The 18511-nt window shown below is 44.1% G+C and overlaps 1 protein-coding gene across 3 annotated transcripts in view; it reads right to left on the bottom strand.

Moving 5' to 3' along the window:
- Window positions 1–1180: 1180 nt before the first annotated feature.
- Window positions 1181–18511, bottom strand: part of LOC116949375 (isotocin receptor) — a 73938-nt gene continuing 56607 nt past the window's right edge. For all 3 annotated transcript variants that reach the window (XM_032966625.2, XM_032966626.2, XM_076072057.1), the window contains exons 2-3: window positions 10338–11334; window positions 1181–3801 (exon numbers count right to left, since the gene is read on the bottom strand). In XM_032966625.2, coding sequence (XP_032822516.1) covers window positions 3488–3801; window positions 10338–11334 — 1311 coding nt within the window. In that variant the 3' untranslated portion in view covers window positions 1181–3487. The remainder of the gene's footprint in view (window positions 3802–10337; window positions 11335–18511) is intronic.

Genomic DNA, 18511 nt, shown 5'->3' with positions numbered 1-18511 from the left:
CGATTGCTTGTGTTGCGATCGAAACGTCGTGATATTGTTATTTGTATTATTTTTATCTTTATTATTTTTTATTATTTGACATATCTACGTGGCTTTACCGAAAGACCCAAAGAATAGGAATTCTTGCAGTCACAAAAGCTTTAAGTCATCATGACTGTTGAAGCATTGTAAAAGGTGCCTTAAAAGTGCTAATTATTATTAAGGGGGTGGGGGCGGCATGAAAACAAAGCTCCCCAACCATCTTTAGACCCTAAAACTTGGTATTGTATTGATATATTTAGCATAGAAAGTACATTTAAATAAATATTTTTATTTATTAAAGTAGGGCCGTATTTAAAAAGCTTCAATTTTTTTGGTCACGGGTTCCATGGTCAGATCTGTAGTGTAAGATTAAAGCTTCACATTTCTTGACAATTCTTCATGGAGGGTTCCTTGGTTTGATCCATAGTGTAAGATTAAAGTTGTACATTTCTTGACATTTCTTGATCGAGCGTTCCATGGTTAGATCTCCAGTGCAAGATTAGTAGTGTTTGTATGCGGGCAATAGCAATGCACTATGGGTACCAAATGAAGGTGGAGTATAATGATTCACGCCTTCCAATTGCCGCAATTCCAATTGTCGCAATTCAGGGTTGTGAACCCAAACGAGAATCATTAGTTTATTTTACCATCGTGGTAAAGGGAGCAGCTACTAGTGGCTGGGCGGGGTCATGTGAACCCATTGCATTACATCTGTAGATTGGAAAGCATAATCGCTTCTGTATGTGATTCGGTGCATATATTGTTAGCTTAAGAACTGATGTTTATCACTGAATCAATGCTGTGCACCGTTACATCCCCGATTAGCAATTTCGCTGCTGTGTACCTTGCTGCTTCATGCGGGAACCTTGCATCTCCTCCCCAAAGCTGTTTAGTTGGCAGTGAAAACCCAGTGAAAGTGGTCTCTCTCAAAGTTCTCTGCCAAAGGGAATGGCTCTGAGGTCAAGTTTCCTCCATCATATCCAATCTTGCGGTCTCCTCTTCATTTTCGCCATATAGTCCTCCGTTCTTCAGCTTTTAAAGCAGTGCCTTCCTTACTCTAACTTTAATATATTTTCCTGACATCCTTCCAGAGCTTCCTCCAGCTAACCTTCACCTCTGACAAGAGAAAACGGGATATGGATACACGAAAACAGTGGCATTGAAGCAAATATATTTTATATTTTATTCCACGATGGGTACATTTACAGATAACATTTTTTTAACTGTAAACAGATGTGTGAAGACAAAGTGAATGCTTCGCTATACAAAATTTGGCAACGTCGGCAGGCGGCTGACGTCTAGGAAAAAACTGAAACGGCTGAAAGAGAAGCAAAACAAATCATCTTACGTCACGTACATGCACAAGGTAAAAGTAACATTATAATACACATTCCGTAAACGTTAAATAAAATAAATACTTTACTAAACCCTCTCTGTCATTGTCTTTGAATACATTGTTTACTACGGGTGCAGTCTTCGGTTACGAAGCGGATCGACCAGATTTATGCAGCAAAAATCTATTAGAAGTAAATATCGTCTCCTGATGGGCAGATCGTATCCTTTAGTGGATTTTACAAGTTATATCGTGCGTCATTTAAAATGGCTGCAGGAGTCACGATAGGATTTAGCGAATTGGTTATAGTCGCGAATTGGTTATACAGTTTCCCGCACCTCCGATTAGCACGGTTGGCTATGTACGGTGCGAAAGAAGTTCACAATACCGTACATACATTCACCGTTGTGAAACATTCGACCCGGTTGAGGAGTGCTCAATCTTTTTCCATTCCACCGCACACTTTCGAGCGTGCTCGACCTCCATGATGGTACACACCGAACCAAAATACCGGTGGGTGGATGTTGTAGCTGAGAAAGAACTCACGATCCCTCGTTTCTACTTATTTTATCAAGAATACGGAAATCCAGCGGTGCCGTGTGTCCTGGGCCGTCTTGCACACGTTTTATCCTCCGTTGTGATCAAGCATTTCGCTTGGACGTTGTTCTAATGACTTTGTTGTCAGCAAATCTGAGATGGGGCATGTTTTTTTTGCCCATTAAAATGCATGCCTTTGTTGCTCCGATAATTTTTTTGGAGGAATAAAGAATGTTGCCATGCGTACCTTTGGCAAAGGCGCGTGAGGTTGTCAAATTTCCCTGTTAACAATGTATTTTGGTACATATCACAATTTGGATTGGGGGGGACGGCACTGATGTCGAGAGGAGGGGTGGTCCCCCCCTCCCCCCTCTCCACACTCATGGCTACGGAATTGTATCGAGCACAGTGATAAGATGTAACTGTATTTATGAAAAGCTGATTGGTAAAACTAACTTAATTCGATGCAAGTTCATATATTTTCCAATACACATAACTGTACATATAATACTGAGCTCAATTTAAGCCACTATTACATTTTGTCAAAAAAATTAGACTCACTTTTACATATGCACACAAATCCGTGTGGTTGCAACTTTTTTTTAGTCTTCTAAATATATTGGAAAACATTTGTATTTTAAACACAATCACAAATATCTGCGCATGCTTGCAAAAAATACTCTCCCTAATATATTCCTTCCTGTGTACAATACCTAAACATTACCACTCGGTATCTGTGTGTAAGAGCATAAATCACAAATACCCGCGCTACTTTTTGCAACAAAAATTTATCCATCGAGCTTGACTGCATGCTAAATATGGTCGCGAAAGCCTACGTGTTAAACTAAATATGGCTGTCATCTGCATGGCCACTTCCACCTACTGATGGCAACAAAAATATCTCCCGCTCTCTCTCTCTCTCCCTGAATTATCTTGCTTGCAGTTGCACGGAATGCCCAATAACTCATAAACATCACACCGTCTCTTCGTGCCCTGGAGTTTTCTAAAAGCTGGGAATGTTTGTATATATATTATTTTACAATGCAATGAAAGTCACAAAAAGCAAGCGAGTTGCGTTCCCTTCAATCGCAAAATGTCAATCCCTAGCACACTGCTGGGACCATCGACGGAGTTCACGACGTACATATTCTGCACCAACCGCTCACACATCTCAAAAATACACAAAGGGGACAAAAGCAGGGCTTAATTTCTCACTGAATGTTCTCCGGGTCGCCAGTAAGACTGGGGTGGGTGGCACGGAGAGCCATAGCTAGAGGAATTATGGATATGCTCTGCTGGCTGCGGAAATATTTTCTGGCCCGTTGGTAGACTTCAGTAGACTGGGTGGGCGGGGGGATGGGGCGGGAGTGGCACTTTACCTGGCAGCCACAGTCATAACGAGCAGCATACTGGAAGTGGTGTGCCGGGTGCGGAAATACTTTCCGGGTTGACTGTGAGACCCGTAGCCGCCGCAGCCCGGAGCGAGACGTGTACGGGATGTGCCTGTGCTTGCAGCTGACCCCGAACAAACCCCCAGCCGAAATGAAGCCCTGGGAATCAGATTTTTGTTTTTGTTTTTTTAAAGACGCGAACGGCTCACGCAAAGTACGTCTTTGGCACTCGTGCGACGGGAGAGAGGCTAGTGGTGCGCGACGACGCCTCCTCGTGCTGCGAGCCCGACGAGAGAGTGAGGCTCCTCCTGGTCAGGCGACTCACGAACGTGTGATTCCGGCGGCTGCTGTCGCTGGCACGCGACTCGTCCGCCTCGCGGGAGCGTGCACGCGAGCGCGCCCCGCACGGGAAGTAGCGCACAAAGTCGTAGAGTAGGTGCCCGCTGAAGAACATGTAAATCCAGGGGTTGGTGCAGCTGTTGAGGCTCGCCAGCAGCATGACGATGGCAAATGGGATGCCTGTGGAAGATTCACAGATTTGAGTCACCGTGTGTATTTCCGTCTCATTCAGGTTGCAAACATCATCATCATCATCATCGGAAACCTTCATTTTCCGACTGCAGGTATTGTGGTCAATGTAAACATGACTCCTTGTAAAAAAAGGTGTCAGTTTTGTTGCCAGATTAAAGGGTAAAAAACCAATTATCATCATCATCGTCGTCGGTCATATATGTATACAATGCTGGAGGTGTTCCCAAGCCGTCAACATCCCTCATAGTCTGAAGCTTATCTGGCATCAGATGCGTCTGTTGTGCTTCAGGCTTCTTCATGCCTGGTGAGGCTTGGCGATAATGCGAAGCTTGTGTGTGAGCCGGATACATCGATTTTAGATTGGAGACATGGTGTAAAAAGATAACGTAAGTCGCAACGTTGATTAAGTCACACACACACACACACTGTCATATCCGAATAAAGTTTAAATATGGAGATAGATCAGATGTTTATTTAAACAAACATAATACAAACTTACTGACTGAAAATGCCTTTCCCCATGCCATGTATGAACGTTGCACTTCTTTCGCACCGTACGTAGCCAACCGTGCTAACCGGACGTAAGTGTGACCACGCTTTCGCCATGCTGCCAAGAGCGGGTTTATTAAAGTGGGGGGTGGTGCAGTCAGTGGCTGGCTTAGATGTCGCTCGCCACTGATGTCAGCCATGGGCAGGAATCAAATTGAGGTCACACGCGGGTGTTAATCGCAGCGAGTTAACTAACCATAGTGATACCCGCTCTACCCCCCCCCCCCCCCAAATTAATTGTACGAGATTAAAAAATATATCCATGTTTAGATTGGAAATTTGGACGGGGGGATTTTTTTTTAATGTAATTTGGTTGTAAAAGATGTCTTCAGAGCATTCATAAAAATACATAGTTCATGATGTTACTTTTCGTGAATAATATACGATGTTAATTTATTTGGAAATGGGTATTGTGTACGCAATTTTACATGGAATGAATGCGTTGCGTTGAAGAGCGGCATTCATAATGTTACGAGATAGATATTACACTTATGATGCTCGTACATTTCTATTTCATAAAAAGCTACCCGTAGCATTAATCTCAAATGAGTGAGTGGTTGGGAAATAAACGAAACTATTAAAACGAAACTATTTGTTTTATTTTACCAGGTAAGGCTCAATGAGCTATATATCTTTTTTCAGAAGCAACCTGGCCACAAATGATCGCTCAACAAAGTGGCTTGTCGTGTGGAAATGTATATCAGCTAAAAAAAAACTCTAAACGCATGTTTCTAAACGTGGAGGGAATAACCGGGAGGACTCGGAGATAAATCTACGCCACCACGGGGAGAGAGAGATGTAAACTCCAAATATACAGGCATCGTCAGGGTCGGGATCGAACCCATAACCTCCTAGAAATCAGGCGAGGTAGTTAACATCTCGTGGGTCTGATTAAAGCACCAATACGTTCCGCTTTTCCGCTCGTAAAAAAACAAACACAGACGTTATTGCTGAACGTCGACTATCCCTTGAGGAACAATGCTGGCTTCATGATCACGTTTGTAGTTTATTTTTTTGATAAAAAAAAAAACTTTTCTTTTAATTCCTCACGGTTATGGGTTTATCTTCTTTGGTTCCTTCGGTAAAGTCACGTAGAATGAGAATAAGATAATAAATTGATAAAATAAAATAACGCAATAATGTTCTCACGACGTTTTGGGTTTATCCGAGAATCAAGCAACGCAGCCTCCTTCACTGCTCTCGGGGCGCGGGCATTTGAGGGCATGCGACGTGGCACGGCGCACACATTGAGCAACCCCACTTGATGAACCACAAAGCACAGCCTAAGAACAGCTGCGTGTTACATCAACACCACAGGCTGTGTGTTACATCAACACCACAGGCTGTGTGTTACATCAACACCACAGGCTGTGTGTTACATCAACACCACAAGCTGTGTGTTACATCAACACCACAGGCTGTGTGTTACATCAACACCACAGACTGTGTGTTACACCAACACCACAGGCTGTGTGTTACATCAACACCACAGGCTGTGTGTTACATCAACACCACAGGCTGTGTGTTACATCAACACCACAGACTGTGTGTTACATCAACACCACAGACTGTGTGTTACATCAACACCACAGGCTGTGTGTTACATCAACACCACAAGCTGTGTGTTACATCAACACCACAGACTGTGTGTTACATCAACACCACAGGCTGTGTGTTACATCAACACCACAAGCTGTGTGTTACATCAACACCACAGACTGTGTGTTACACCAACACCACAGGCTGTGTGTTACATCAACACCACAGGCTGTGTGTTACATCAACACCACAGACTGTGTGTTACATCAACACCACAAGCTGTGTGTTACATCAACACCACAAGCCGTGTGTTACATCAACACCACAGACTGTGTGTTACATCAACACCACAGACTGTGTGTTACATCAACACCACAGGCTGTGTGTTACATCAACACCACAGGCTGTGTGTTACATCAACACCACAGACTGTGTGTTACACCAGCACCACAGACTGTGTGTTACATCAACACCACAAACTGTGTGTTACATCAACACCACAGACTGTGTGTTACATCAACACCACAAACTGTGTGTTACATCAACACCACAGACTGTGTGTTACATCAACACCACAAGCTGTGTGTTACATCAACACCACAGGCTGTGTGTTACATCAACACCACAAGCTGTGTGTTACATCAACACCACAGGCTGTGTGTTACATCAACACCACAAGCTGTTTGTTACATCAACACCACAGGCTGTGTGTTACATCAACACCACAGGCTGTGTGTTACATCAACACCACAGGCTGTGTGTTACATCAACACCACAGGCTGTGTGTTACATCAACACCACAGGCTGTGTGTTACACCAACACCACAGGCTGTGTGTTACACCAACACCACAGGCTGTGTGTTACATCAATACCACAGACTGTGTGTTACATCAACACCACAGACTGTGTGTTACATCAATACCACATGCTGTGTGTTACATCAATACCACAGGCTGTGTGTTACATCAATACCACAGGCTGTGTGTTACATCAACACCACAAGCTGTGTGTTACATCAACACCACAAGCTGTGTGTTACATCAACACCACAGGCTGTGTGTTACATCAACACCACAGGCTGTGTGTTACATCAACACCACAGGCTGTGTGTTACATCAACACCACAGACTGTGTGTTACATCAACACCACAGACTGTGTGTTACATCAACACCACAGGCTGTGTGTTACATCAATACCACATGCTGTGTGTTACATCAACACCACAGGCTGTGTGTTACATCAACACCACAGGCTGTGTGTTACATCAACACCACAGGCTGTGTGTTACATCAACACCACAAGCTGTGTGTTACATCAACACCACAAGCTGTGTGTTACATCAACACCACAGACTGTGTGTTACATCAACACCACAGGCTGTGTGTTACATCAACACCACAGACTGTGTGTTACATCAGCTCCACAGACTGTGTGTTACATCAACACCACAGGCTGTGTGTTACATCAACACCACAGGCTGTGTGTTACATCAACACCACAGACTGTGTGTTACATCAACACCACAGACTGTGTGTTACATCAACACCACAGGCTGTGTGTTACATCAACACCACAAGCTGTGTGTTACATCAACACCACAGGCTGTGTGTTACATCAACACCACAGGCTGTGTGTTACATCAACACCACAGACTGTGTGTTACATCAGCACCACAGACTGTGTGTTACATCAACACCACAGACTGTGTTACTTCAACACCACAGACTGTGTGTTACATCAACACCACAAGCTGTGTGTTACATCAACACCACAGGCTGTGTGTTACATCAACACCACAGACTGTGTGTTACATCAACACCACAGACTGTGTGTTACATCAACACCACAGACTGTGTGTTACATCAACACCACAGGCTGTGTGTTACATCAACACCACAAGCTGTGTGTTACATCAACACCACAAGCTGTGTGTTACATCAACACCACAAGCTGTGTGTTACATCAACACCACAGGCTGTGTGTTACATCAACACCACAGGCTGTGTGTTACATCAACACCACAGGCTGTGTGTTACATCAACACCACAGGCTGTGTGTTACATCAACACCACAGGCTGTGTGTTACATCAACACCACAGGCTGTGTGTTACATCAACACCACAGGCTGTGTGTTACATCACCACCACAGGCTGTGTGTTACATCAACACCACAGACTGTGTGTTACATCAACACCACAGACTGTGTGTTACATCAACACCACAGGCTGTGTGTTACATCAACACCACAGGCTGTGTGTTACATCAACACCACAGACTGTGTGTTACATCAACACCACAGGCTGTGTGTTACATCAACAACACAGGCTGTGTGTTACATCAACACCACAGGCTGTGTGTTACCACAGCTTGTGGTGACTTGCCGGGTGACTAAAGCAAGAGTGGCCCACTAGACCTAAAAAACACATCATGACAGACTTCTAAGACGCAGTTTCATCCGCAGTTTGTCTTTGTTATGTGATTCGCTAACAGAACTTGCACCCCAACAGTCTTGCTAAAGGCTATAAGGAGGCATCTTTTTTATTATTATTTTCTATTATTATTACACGCTTTTATTTAACTCACCCTGTCTGTTGTATCCTCAAATCTTGTAATTACATTTTTTACCCACTTCCCAATGTGGTATCGACCGCAAACTTGGTATACGTATGTCATACTAATGACGATACTATATTATATTATTAAAAATAAAAAATATATATTTTTAAACAATATTTTTTTATTTGTTATGTTTCGGCTTGGCTGTAATTGTCCACGGCCCCTTTCGTTGTGGCAAGTTTCGGGGCCACTACCTGGAGTCGTGGAGTTTTTAAATATTACTTATTAACTTTGTCTTTAATTTGGTTTGACAATGACAAATTGAGGAGCGGTGGCACAGCGGTTAGCTCACTGCTCTACAAACCCAGTGACCCGATTCGATTCTCGCTCATGGCTACTATCGGTGACGAATATCTTGAACCGGTTCTGGGCCTCCCCTAGGTCGACTCAACCTCAAATGAGCACCTCTTGCGATGTGAAAAACATCAACACTGGGGAGACAAAGGCGGCCGGGTGTGGTCCTGGCCAGCCACCCCACCTCGTGTGCCTTGTCAGCCTTCATGTAGGTGCTCGTGAACAGAACTTGTCCCAAGAGTGGTCTTTGTTTTTATTCGGTTAATGACCAGTCGTCTTCGATGTCTATATAAGGCAATCCTCTTTGTAAATTGCATGTATGGGGTTTGTTTTTTTCCCCCCGTCAAACTAAGCTTCTGTGTATTCTCACGCCGCACATTGCTGCATGAAAACAACGTGCAATGATATTTTTTTTTCATTCCTGCCTAGGAGCTTTCAACACAAGCTTTCAGATAAAGTCTGAATAAATGGAAAATACACGTCGGAAAAAAGGGTTATCTACACACTTTTGTGAGGAAACAAATTGTATAAAACTGGTGGACATGAGTTATTTTTTTATAATGTGTTTCACGTGTATGCTATTATGTAAACTTTAAAGTACTGCCACCTCTTTATCCAATCAATATACACAATTAATCCATTATGTGTACACGTACCACTTTGAACACACCTTATACAAATCAAAATTTTTCAAGTTACACGCACAAATATGGTATTGATTGAAACCCGTCGGCTGTATACGTGCATGCAAGACCAAACGTTTTTTCTTCTCCAAGACCTTTCCTTGCCAAGTTATGGGCACGAAACAACACAAATACACGCTTACGTGTGCTAAATAATAAAAAAAAAACCCGGAACGCTAACGTGCTTATGCTGCGCCACAAGACAGACAGACAGACAGGGGGCAATAGCTCAAGACGAGCAGCAGGCAGACAGGAGGAGCAACAACCCGACATTGCCCAGGCCAATATGTCGGGGAGGAAAGGGTGACGAGAAACGAGGGAAGAGATTGAGAAGAAAAGTCGCAAGCTGATTCTAAATCCCACACGCTGGGTATTCAAGGACTTAAATGCACTTACTCCTCCCTACATTCATGACCTCCTTCAGCCATATATTCCATGAAGATCATTAAGATCCTCAGATTGCGCGTTGCTCACCATCCCACGGTCTAGGCTTCGCACTTGGGGGTGACGGTGCCTTTGCACTTGCGGCGTCTGAACTCTGGAACTCTTTGCCCTTCGAGGTCACAATTTCCGAGACACAAATCTGCAAATCTCGACTTAAGACACAACTTTAAAATGGCTTTCTCTGTCTTTAGTTATTTTCAAACGTCTTTCTCACTTCTTCTTTCCTGGGTTAATGCTCAACTATTTCCGCTTTTTCATGCAGAGCGCCCTGAGAATGATTGTTAAAGGGCACTTTAGAAATTGTAATAATTTTTTGTTATAAAATACCAGCAAAAAACGACAATCGGTGCACCTTTAGCATGCCACTGTCACGCTGTATACCCGCGCGTGCTCGTACCTTCAAAAGGCGCGGAGCTGTCCCAGACTGACCACATCTGCACGAAGAAGAACGGGGTCCAGCAGATGATGTACACCATGATGATGACGAACGTCATCTTGGCGGTGCGGATCTTCGCCTTGGAGATGCTGCGCACCGAGCTGACCCTGGAAGGGGCGCTGCTCTTGGCCGGGTTGTGTCTGCTGTCACCTTCCTGCGTCTTGGCCTTGATGTTTTTCCAGATGGCGAAGGTGATCATGCCGTAGCACCAGATGAGGATGATCACCGGGATGATGAAGACTGAGCCTGTCATCCAGGTGATGTACGCCTTGGTGCCCCAGGGCTTGATGAACTCAGCCCAGCAGTCGATGATGCCCGAGTTCTCCACTTCGGACATCGAGAAGATGAACGCCTGCGGCAGGCTGAATAGCATGCTCAGGAACCAGCTGACGAAGATCATCTGGTAGGACTGTTTGGAAGACTGGCGGAGCGTCCTTAGAGGGTGGCAGATGGCAATGTAGCGGTCCAGCCCCATCATGATGAGCACGTACGTGGAGGCGAACATTCCCAGGATCTGCAGGTACTTGATGGCGCGACACAGGAAGTCGGAGCCGTTGAAGCGGTAGGTGATTTTCCAGATGAGCTGCGGCAGCACCTGGAAGAAGGCAACCACCAGGTCCGCAATGCTCAGGTGCATGATGAAGAGATGCATGCGCGACGTCTTCTTGCGGGTGTTGATGAGTGCCAGCAGCACGCAGACGTTGCCCACGATGGCCACGAACAAGATGATCGAGAGTAAGGCGATCTCGACTTTGGCCACCTCCTCGTTGCGGTCCAGGGCGTGCTGCGACGAGCCGTTGAGCGTGGCGTTGATGGAGGCGAGGGCAGCGGTGAAGGCCTCTGCGGGCACCACATGTGAGCCGTTCGAAGTTGCCGGGGCGTAGGCCACGCCGGTACCATTCAGGATGGCACCCTCCATCTCGCCCGTCACGTTTCCCGGCATTTTTCCTCCCAAAATCTTGGGGGTTGAACCACGGAGGGGGGGGGGGGGGGGGTGGGGGGGGGTGCGGGGGAACAAACGTTAGAAAAAAACACGCAGTCAATTGTGCACTCGACGTCGTGCATTGTTAACGTCACGCAGTCGGGCTCGTTGACACTTTTTTCGCAGGGGTGCGCATTTTCCGAGTGTAATTTCCGCTGAAAAACATTCACAATTCTGCGAGCTATTAAATTAGTAGCGAGCCATTTTTCAATGTTTGTCATGATGTGAACAGTTCCATTCACACCCCCACGTGGGAGCGTAATAAACATCAGCCACGATCTATCCACTGCTGGATGAAGGCCTCCCCAAGTTGTTGCCGGTCCTCTCGATCTCACGATACAACAATTCGTATAGCTCTGGCGCAGGAACCGATCTCATCGCTCCATGTCTCTGCAGTGCTCTTCCTTTGTGTGGTCTTTCTCGTTGGCTGCCATTCCACACTCAGTCTCGACCGATGGTCATCGTCCCTCATCGCAGTGTCCTACCAAAGTCCACTTTTACCCTTCTCAACAGTCAATATTACGTCCCTAACTTGCATCGTTCTCCAATCCACGTGCTCCTCTTACTTTAAAATGTCAGTGGACGTCTACGTTTGATCCACTATGAGGACACTGTCACTCCTGCCCATTTGCCCACATCACAGATACATTTTGCCAATGAAGGAATGCAACGTGACCAATGGCTACGGACAATGAGTTCCCTCTGTCTATGCCAGAGATACTCCTATGCACAACGATCTTGGACGTGGTTAAGACAACCCGATAATATAATAATAACAATATTCACAAAAATGCATGTTGCAGCTCCAATTTTTTTATTTGCATAAACAGTCCAAGGATTTTAATGGAATCCGTATGGTCTTCCCAACCCACCTGGCATGTGCCAGTAACAGGCTCTTGCCAAGTATGTACCAACGTTATGGTACTATGTACAACTATGGGCATGCACTCTTGTCTCCGAATTTTGTCTTGTCTTAAAAAGGGGCTTTTTTCAGTTCGGACATTTTTTTTAGCATTGTTTTGTGAGATGAGTGTTAATGTGTGATGATACACCTCACCAGTACGGTATAGGATGAACAGTTTGGCTAGAGTGCATTATGTTCAAACATCTGTATGCTATACATTTAAGGTGCTCCGGAGAGGTTACTTGAGCAAAGGCGAGGTATTGTTGTTATTATGCAACTCTAAATGCCTACGCAAACTAAAGACAGAAATATAGATTATATTTTTACCTCCGTTGCCCAGATGTATCTTATTCAATATAGGCCTGGGTTTAAATAAAGTAGGGGAAGTTCAGAAACATCCATAATTGTGGTGAGAATATTATTGTGTTATTTTATTTTATCAATTTATTATTTTATTCTCATTCTACGTGACTTTACCGAAAGAACCAAAGAAGATGAATCCATAATTGTATTTCTTTTTCACCATATGAAAAAGATATGCAATTATTAATAACTTAAGACAATGAATATTGATCGAGCCAGGTAGCGTGGTTGGTAAATCGAGTAGCTCTTAATCATTTAGTTGCGAGTTCAAATTCTGTTTGGAGGTTGACTCAACCCATCCTACTCTTATGGGGTTGATCAAATAGGTACCGCGTTGTGGGGAAGTCAACAGTGGTTGTTCCATCGACTTACCCCTGCCATAGGAATGTGAATTTCCAACAGCTGACTCAGGGCTGTAAACTGGAGTTGAGGGACGCCTCGATCCTTTCTTGAGCAGGAAAACACTTGGACTAAACGTTACACGGCAAGTCATATAATTAGGATCGTTTAACCATACTTCATTATTCTTGTCCGTGGGGATTGGTGAAACAGGGGCCCAGAAGCATTTGGGATACCACTCGGCACTGACGTCAACTGTTGCGGCCGAGTGAACTAAGGAGACCTGCTTCATATTACTGTGCAGTCATAGCATAATGCACAACGTACGCATGTGTGTTGAACTTCTTTTACCCTATCTAGTCAACCGTGCTAATCGGAGGTGCGGGGGAAAGAACAACAAACCAAACAGAAAAAAGCAGTTCTCAAGAAATGAGTTTTCAATCAAGATTTAAAAGTGCGTAGCTCAAGTGGCTTCCTAATATCAGAAGGAAGTGCATTCCAGACGGCCGCAGAACCGCATCTGAAAGCGCGACCGTCTTTGTTCGACGGTTTGCAAAAAGCCGCTGTTGCTGCTGTTGCTGCTGCTGCTGCCGCTGCCGCTGCTGCTGCGAGGATGACAACCGGAGTGTCGCGTTGTGATGGCTTATGCTCCTTGACAAGATCAGCGAGGTATTGTGGTTCATTTGCGGCAAGCGCTCTGTGTGCGTCATGAGTGCGGATATATTTGTCATACACTAACCACTGTGCCACTGCTCCCACCCCATTTAAGTCACGTAGAACACAATATGTGGACTTGAATTTCTTCTGAAATATTTGCATTGAGAAACATTTACATGACGTCGCCGTGGCTAACAGATTTCGTGTTTAACCAGATTTGAGCAGACTTAATTGCGTCTGGGTATGATACTTTCGATGTCAACGCAGAGATGTATTTAACCGTAATTTAACAAAAAAATGTGATAGCGTTGCTTTACCACTGTCTAGACTTTAAAAGTCACGTTTTAAAGCACCACAGGCTCGGGTCGTGTTCTGTTCACAGCCATGAGGCTTTCTGCGAGAAACCTAAATCCACGCCAAACACGCAGTCCACATAATCACATTACATATGCGCGTGCACACACACATGCACAACACTATACTTGATTAAAAGATAATCAGATATGTATTGGTGTGGACAGAAAAGATTACAGAAGCGCCGCGGTGGCGAGATGTTAATTGTCTCGTCTGGTTTACAGGAGGTCGTGGGTTCGATCCCGACCCTGACGCCTGCTGCTCTATATTTGGAGTTTGCACGTTATCCCCGTGGTCGTGTGGATTTCCTCACGCGTTTAGATTATTTTGGGCTGCTATACATTTCCACATGATATACCACTTCGTTGAGCTATCATTTGCGACCAGGTCGCTTCTGGAGAAAAAGATACACGGCTCAGCGGGCCTTACCTGGTAATGGGGGGAGGTGATGACAGAGCTGCTTGCACAATGTAATTTTGGGCCACGGCTAACATCAGTGGCAAGTGATACTTGAACCAGTCCTGGCCTCTCATCCTTGATAGGTAAGTGTCAACAATTGTTTAAGTTTACACTCGGCCTGATACTGTGGGACCGATCCATGCATGTTTGTTGTCCGTCATTCGACACTGTGCAACGATCCCAGCCGCTCGAGTTCGATTCCCTGCCATGGCTAATATCAGTTGCAATTGATACATGAATTCATGAACATGCACTGACCAGAATGGTGAAGTATAGTCAAAGAAACTCCACCCACCACGGGGAGGTCTTCACCCAAAACTATTTTGACAAAGGGCTGTAAATGATATTACTCAGTTTAACACGTAGGCTTTCGCGAGCAATATCCATTAATTATAAAAATATATATATAACTACATCATATTTTTATTTAAATGATATTACTCTTTGTATGTGTGTGTATATAGAGGAGCGGTGGTGAAGAGGTTAAAACATTACACTACAAATCCAAAGTTCGATTCCCGCTAATGTACAACACCGGTGACGATTATCTAAACCAGTTCTGGGCCTCCCCAAGGTCGACTCAGCCTAAAATTCCCGCTGTCACCACTTGCTCCAAAAGTCCGTTAAGTCTATACGGGGGATCTTTTTTGATACTGTATTTTGCACAACCATTTGTGCAAAGAGTACTTAAAGGAGTCGATTAAATTAACATAGAGGAGTCCAAATGTAGAAGTTTGGAATTAAATTTACTTAATTCTCATGCCAGAGATGTATTTGCCCTTGGCAAATTCAACAAAGAATGTTATCACAAGCCGGTGCATTGCCAGTTGTGCTTCAACATTATCAAAGAGAGGACCAAGCTAATTACAGATAAAATACAAAGGACATCAACAATTAATTCCAGGACGTAGGAGAATGTAGACTTATTCCAAGACACATAATGAAACCTCTAGAAAAGCGAAATGATTAAGGGGATGTCAGATCTGTAATGAAATGAGTAGCATCGCAGTGGACAATGCTTTAAAACAGGGCCAAGTAAAAAAGCAAACGGAAAAAGGAATCTTAAACCACAAAAATATATAACGAGGAAATGGAAAGATGTGAAAAAGGATGCCATTTCCAACCGAAGGAGAGAAAACTCACACATATGTAATACCACAAGTAATCGAATGTGAATACAAACCAGAAAACACCAAACAAAAGCAATCAACGATATTATAATAATCCACAGGAGCATAAAAGCAGCAAAAAAATTACATTGCTGATTGGTTAAATCAGATCAAGATGGAAGACAGAGGCATAACACAAAATAAATCAGATTTTATAAATATACTGGCGGGAAGCCCATTGAGATTCAACAGTTATAAAGCGTTTCAAGGGCTCGCATTATCCCAATACCACCCCTGCCCCACGAAGCCCCCTCCTGCACACATCTATCTGCTCTGTGATTTTGCACAGGAATTCCATCATGTGTCAGCCTACATAGTAAATGGTAGCGAGTATAAGCAGCGTCACGGACCAAGGAGCCAAATTCACAGGCCAATCAATCTGTTTTTTTGTGTGTGTTTTAATTTCAGTCTAACTTGCGAATAAGTCTTTACAGTGACTGCTCGTTCATTTCCATGGACGCGTGGGTCTAGACCGGTATTTCTTAACCTTTACTGCGACCTTACACCCCTTTGGTTCTCAATCGAAAACATGTTTTACAATGAAATAATCGGTTTTGATGAAACAAAGTAGTTGACTTACGTGCCCCGTGCTTAATTTGTCTTTCGATCATTTACCTTCGAAAACAAATCTGGCCATGTCTCGCAATCCCAGAAAGGGCATCTCGCACTCCCAGGGGATGCATGGTGCACCCCCTGGTGAAGAAGAACCACTCTCCGAGACGGAGTTCTCCAGACAGACAAACGGACAACCATACGCTCCGGAATAGCCGCTTTGTGTCGCAGACCGTAGGCCAATGAAGCGATTAACACGCGAGCACACGTGTTACATATGAAAGACGGTCGTCTCTTGGAACGGTGGTTTCTCACATTTGTATTGGCCCTCGGACTACCCCCACCCAGCCCCCCACACCCCTGGCGACAAAACGCATTCACTTCTCTAAATACCAGTCATACATAATTATTCATATTACCAGAATGTTTCTTTTTTTTACGCAGCTGTAATGTTTTTTTAGGGTTGGCATTTGAATCTTAGGATTAGGGTGGTTTAATCAGGGCAGTTTACATGAGCTTCAGTTTTAAATCAAATATTATAAGGCAACATAGGAATTAATGTCCGAAGCCAAAGGTAATATAAACGTTGTTAAAATATTGTCTGTATCAACCTGCGTTTGCATCGCAGGCCCGCAAACCACATGGAGGAGCGTCGCTGACCACACTTTGAGAACTACCGCTCTATATAACAGTTTAGGGTATGTGTAAAATATGTGTATACTATTGTGTGTAACATTGTGTATAATATTGTGTATAATGTTTATAATATATGGATAATGTATATACAATGTGTATACTATGGTGTATAATCATGTGTATAATATGCGTATACTATGTGCATACTTTGTGAATAATATTGCGTGTAATATGTGTATAATATTGCGTCTGAAATGTATATAATATGCTGTCAATTAATTGCGTTCCAGTGTCAGCCCACAAACTGCGCCTGTTTATTGAGTCTGGAGCCGATAGAATCCAAGGGAATCGGGATTAGGTGTTCGGGTTCTCTTTGCTCGCAGGTGGCAGGGTGAGGTCAAAAGGCAACCCCGTGGGCAAGCTTAGGGGACGAGGAAAGGGGGAGATTGTCGCTCGTGAAAGCAATAAGGAGATCGCGGCCGGTCGCGAGGTATTTGTCCGCCGCTGAGTCCCGTCGCAGAGTGAGACGTGGCAACCGAAAACTTAAGAGCAGAAATCCAAGCAACGCATTTCTCGGCCAAGTCAGTTTGTTTTACGTGACTGTCAGTCCCAGATTCCGAGCACATCCGTTTTTTTTCTCCAAATAAGGCACCACTGGTGATTGAGCGGAGTTAAAAAAAAAATCTGAGCCATATCCCTGGAACGCAGCGATTAGGTATTTTATTCCTCTGTGAAATACATCTTCTATGTCATTTACAGCAAGTAATTTCACATTATTCATGGACAGAAGTGTTTTTATTTGAATTCCTGAACACTTTCATACGATTGCACGGCGACTCTTAGGATGATCTTCCTGCCACCCTCCTGCCCAGATGGTTCGTCACATTTGCCCGACGCTGCCTTCCGCCAAGCGTTCCTTCAATGTCCTTCGACCCATACGCTTGCAGTAGCAGCAGCAGCGGCAGCAGCAGCAGCGGCAGGAGCAGGAGTCTTATCGCTCCTCGGCAAAGCCTACTGAGCTCCCTGCATTATCCATCAATGGCACTATCTGCCCGCTGCGCTGTGAACGGAGAAAGTGGCTTCGGCAAAAGTGCTGTGCACACACCTGCACCCCGTCACCAATGTAAATGGAGCTCCGCGATCAAATAAAATAAAATAAAAAGCAATTTCAAAGACCCAGATTTCCTCTTTTAAAAATTAGCATTGCTTAATGTTTAAATTCTAAAACATAGGTTTACTCGCAATCTTATCCTTTAGTCCCGCAATCTAGCATTTCATGTTTATCAATTGGCAGACGAGTGCAATGTTTATTGAATAATATAGGTCCGAAAGAAATAAATTTTGTAATTCTCATTTTCAGATTAGTATCACATTCTGGATGACCAATACGGTTGCAGTGATAGAATCGGAGCAGATGTGGAAGGGAAGACAATTGTAGCTGTTCAGGACCGACAGCGATATTAGAGAAACCTTAATCTAGCAGTAGATTAATAATGTTTCGTCAATATGCTAACAGTAACAAAAAAGAATGAACTTGACAGCGGCCGTGCCTTGGCTTGGAGATATGTTAGCAACACATAGAATACAGATACAAAATGTTAATCATATTTACTGATTCAAAAAACAACTATTAATGTGACAATTGCAATAATATCCACATGAAGTATTACATGAGTATTTGGAGCTCCGCTTTTTGTAGTGGACAGATGAAACCCTCTGG

The sequence above is a fragment of the Petromyzon marinus genome, chromosome 36 (genome assembly GCF_048934315.1).
Source record: "Petromyzon marinus isolate PM22_M1 ecotype Great Lakes invasive population chromosome 36, UKy_Petmar_22M1.pri1.0, whole genome shotgun sequence".
Lineage (NCBI taxonomy): Eukaryota > Metazoa > Chordata > Hyperoartia > Petromyzontiformes > Petromyzontidae > Petromyzon > Petromyzon marinus.
The sequence above is the reverse complement of the archived record's forward strand: the minus strand, read 5'-3'. Positions and strand labels throughout refer to the sequence as shown.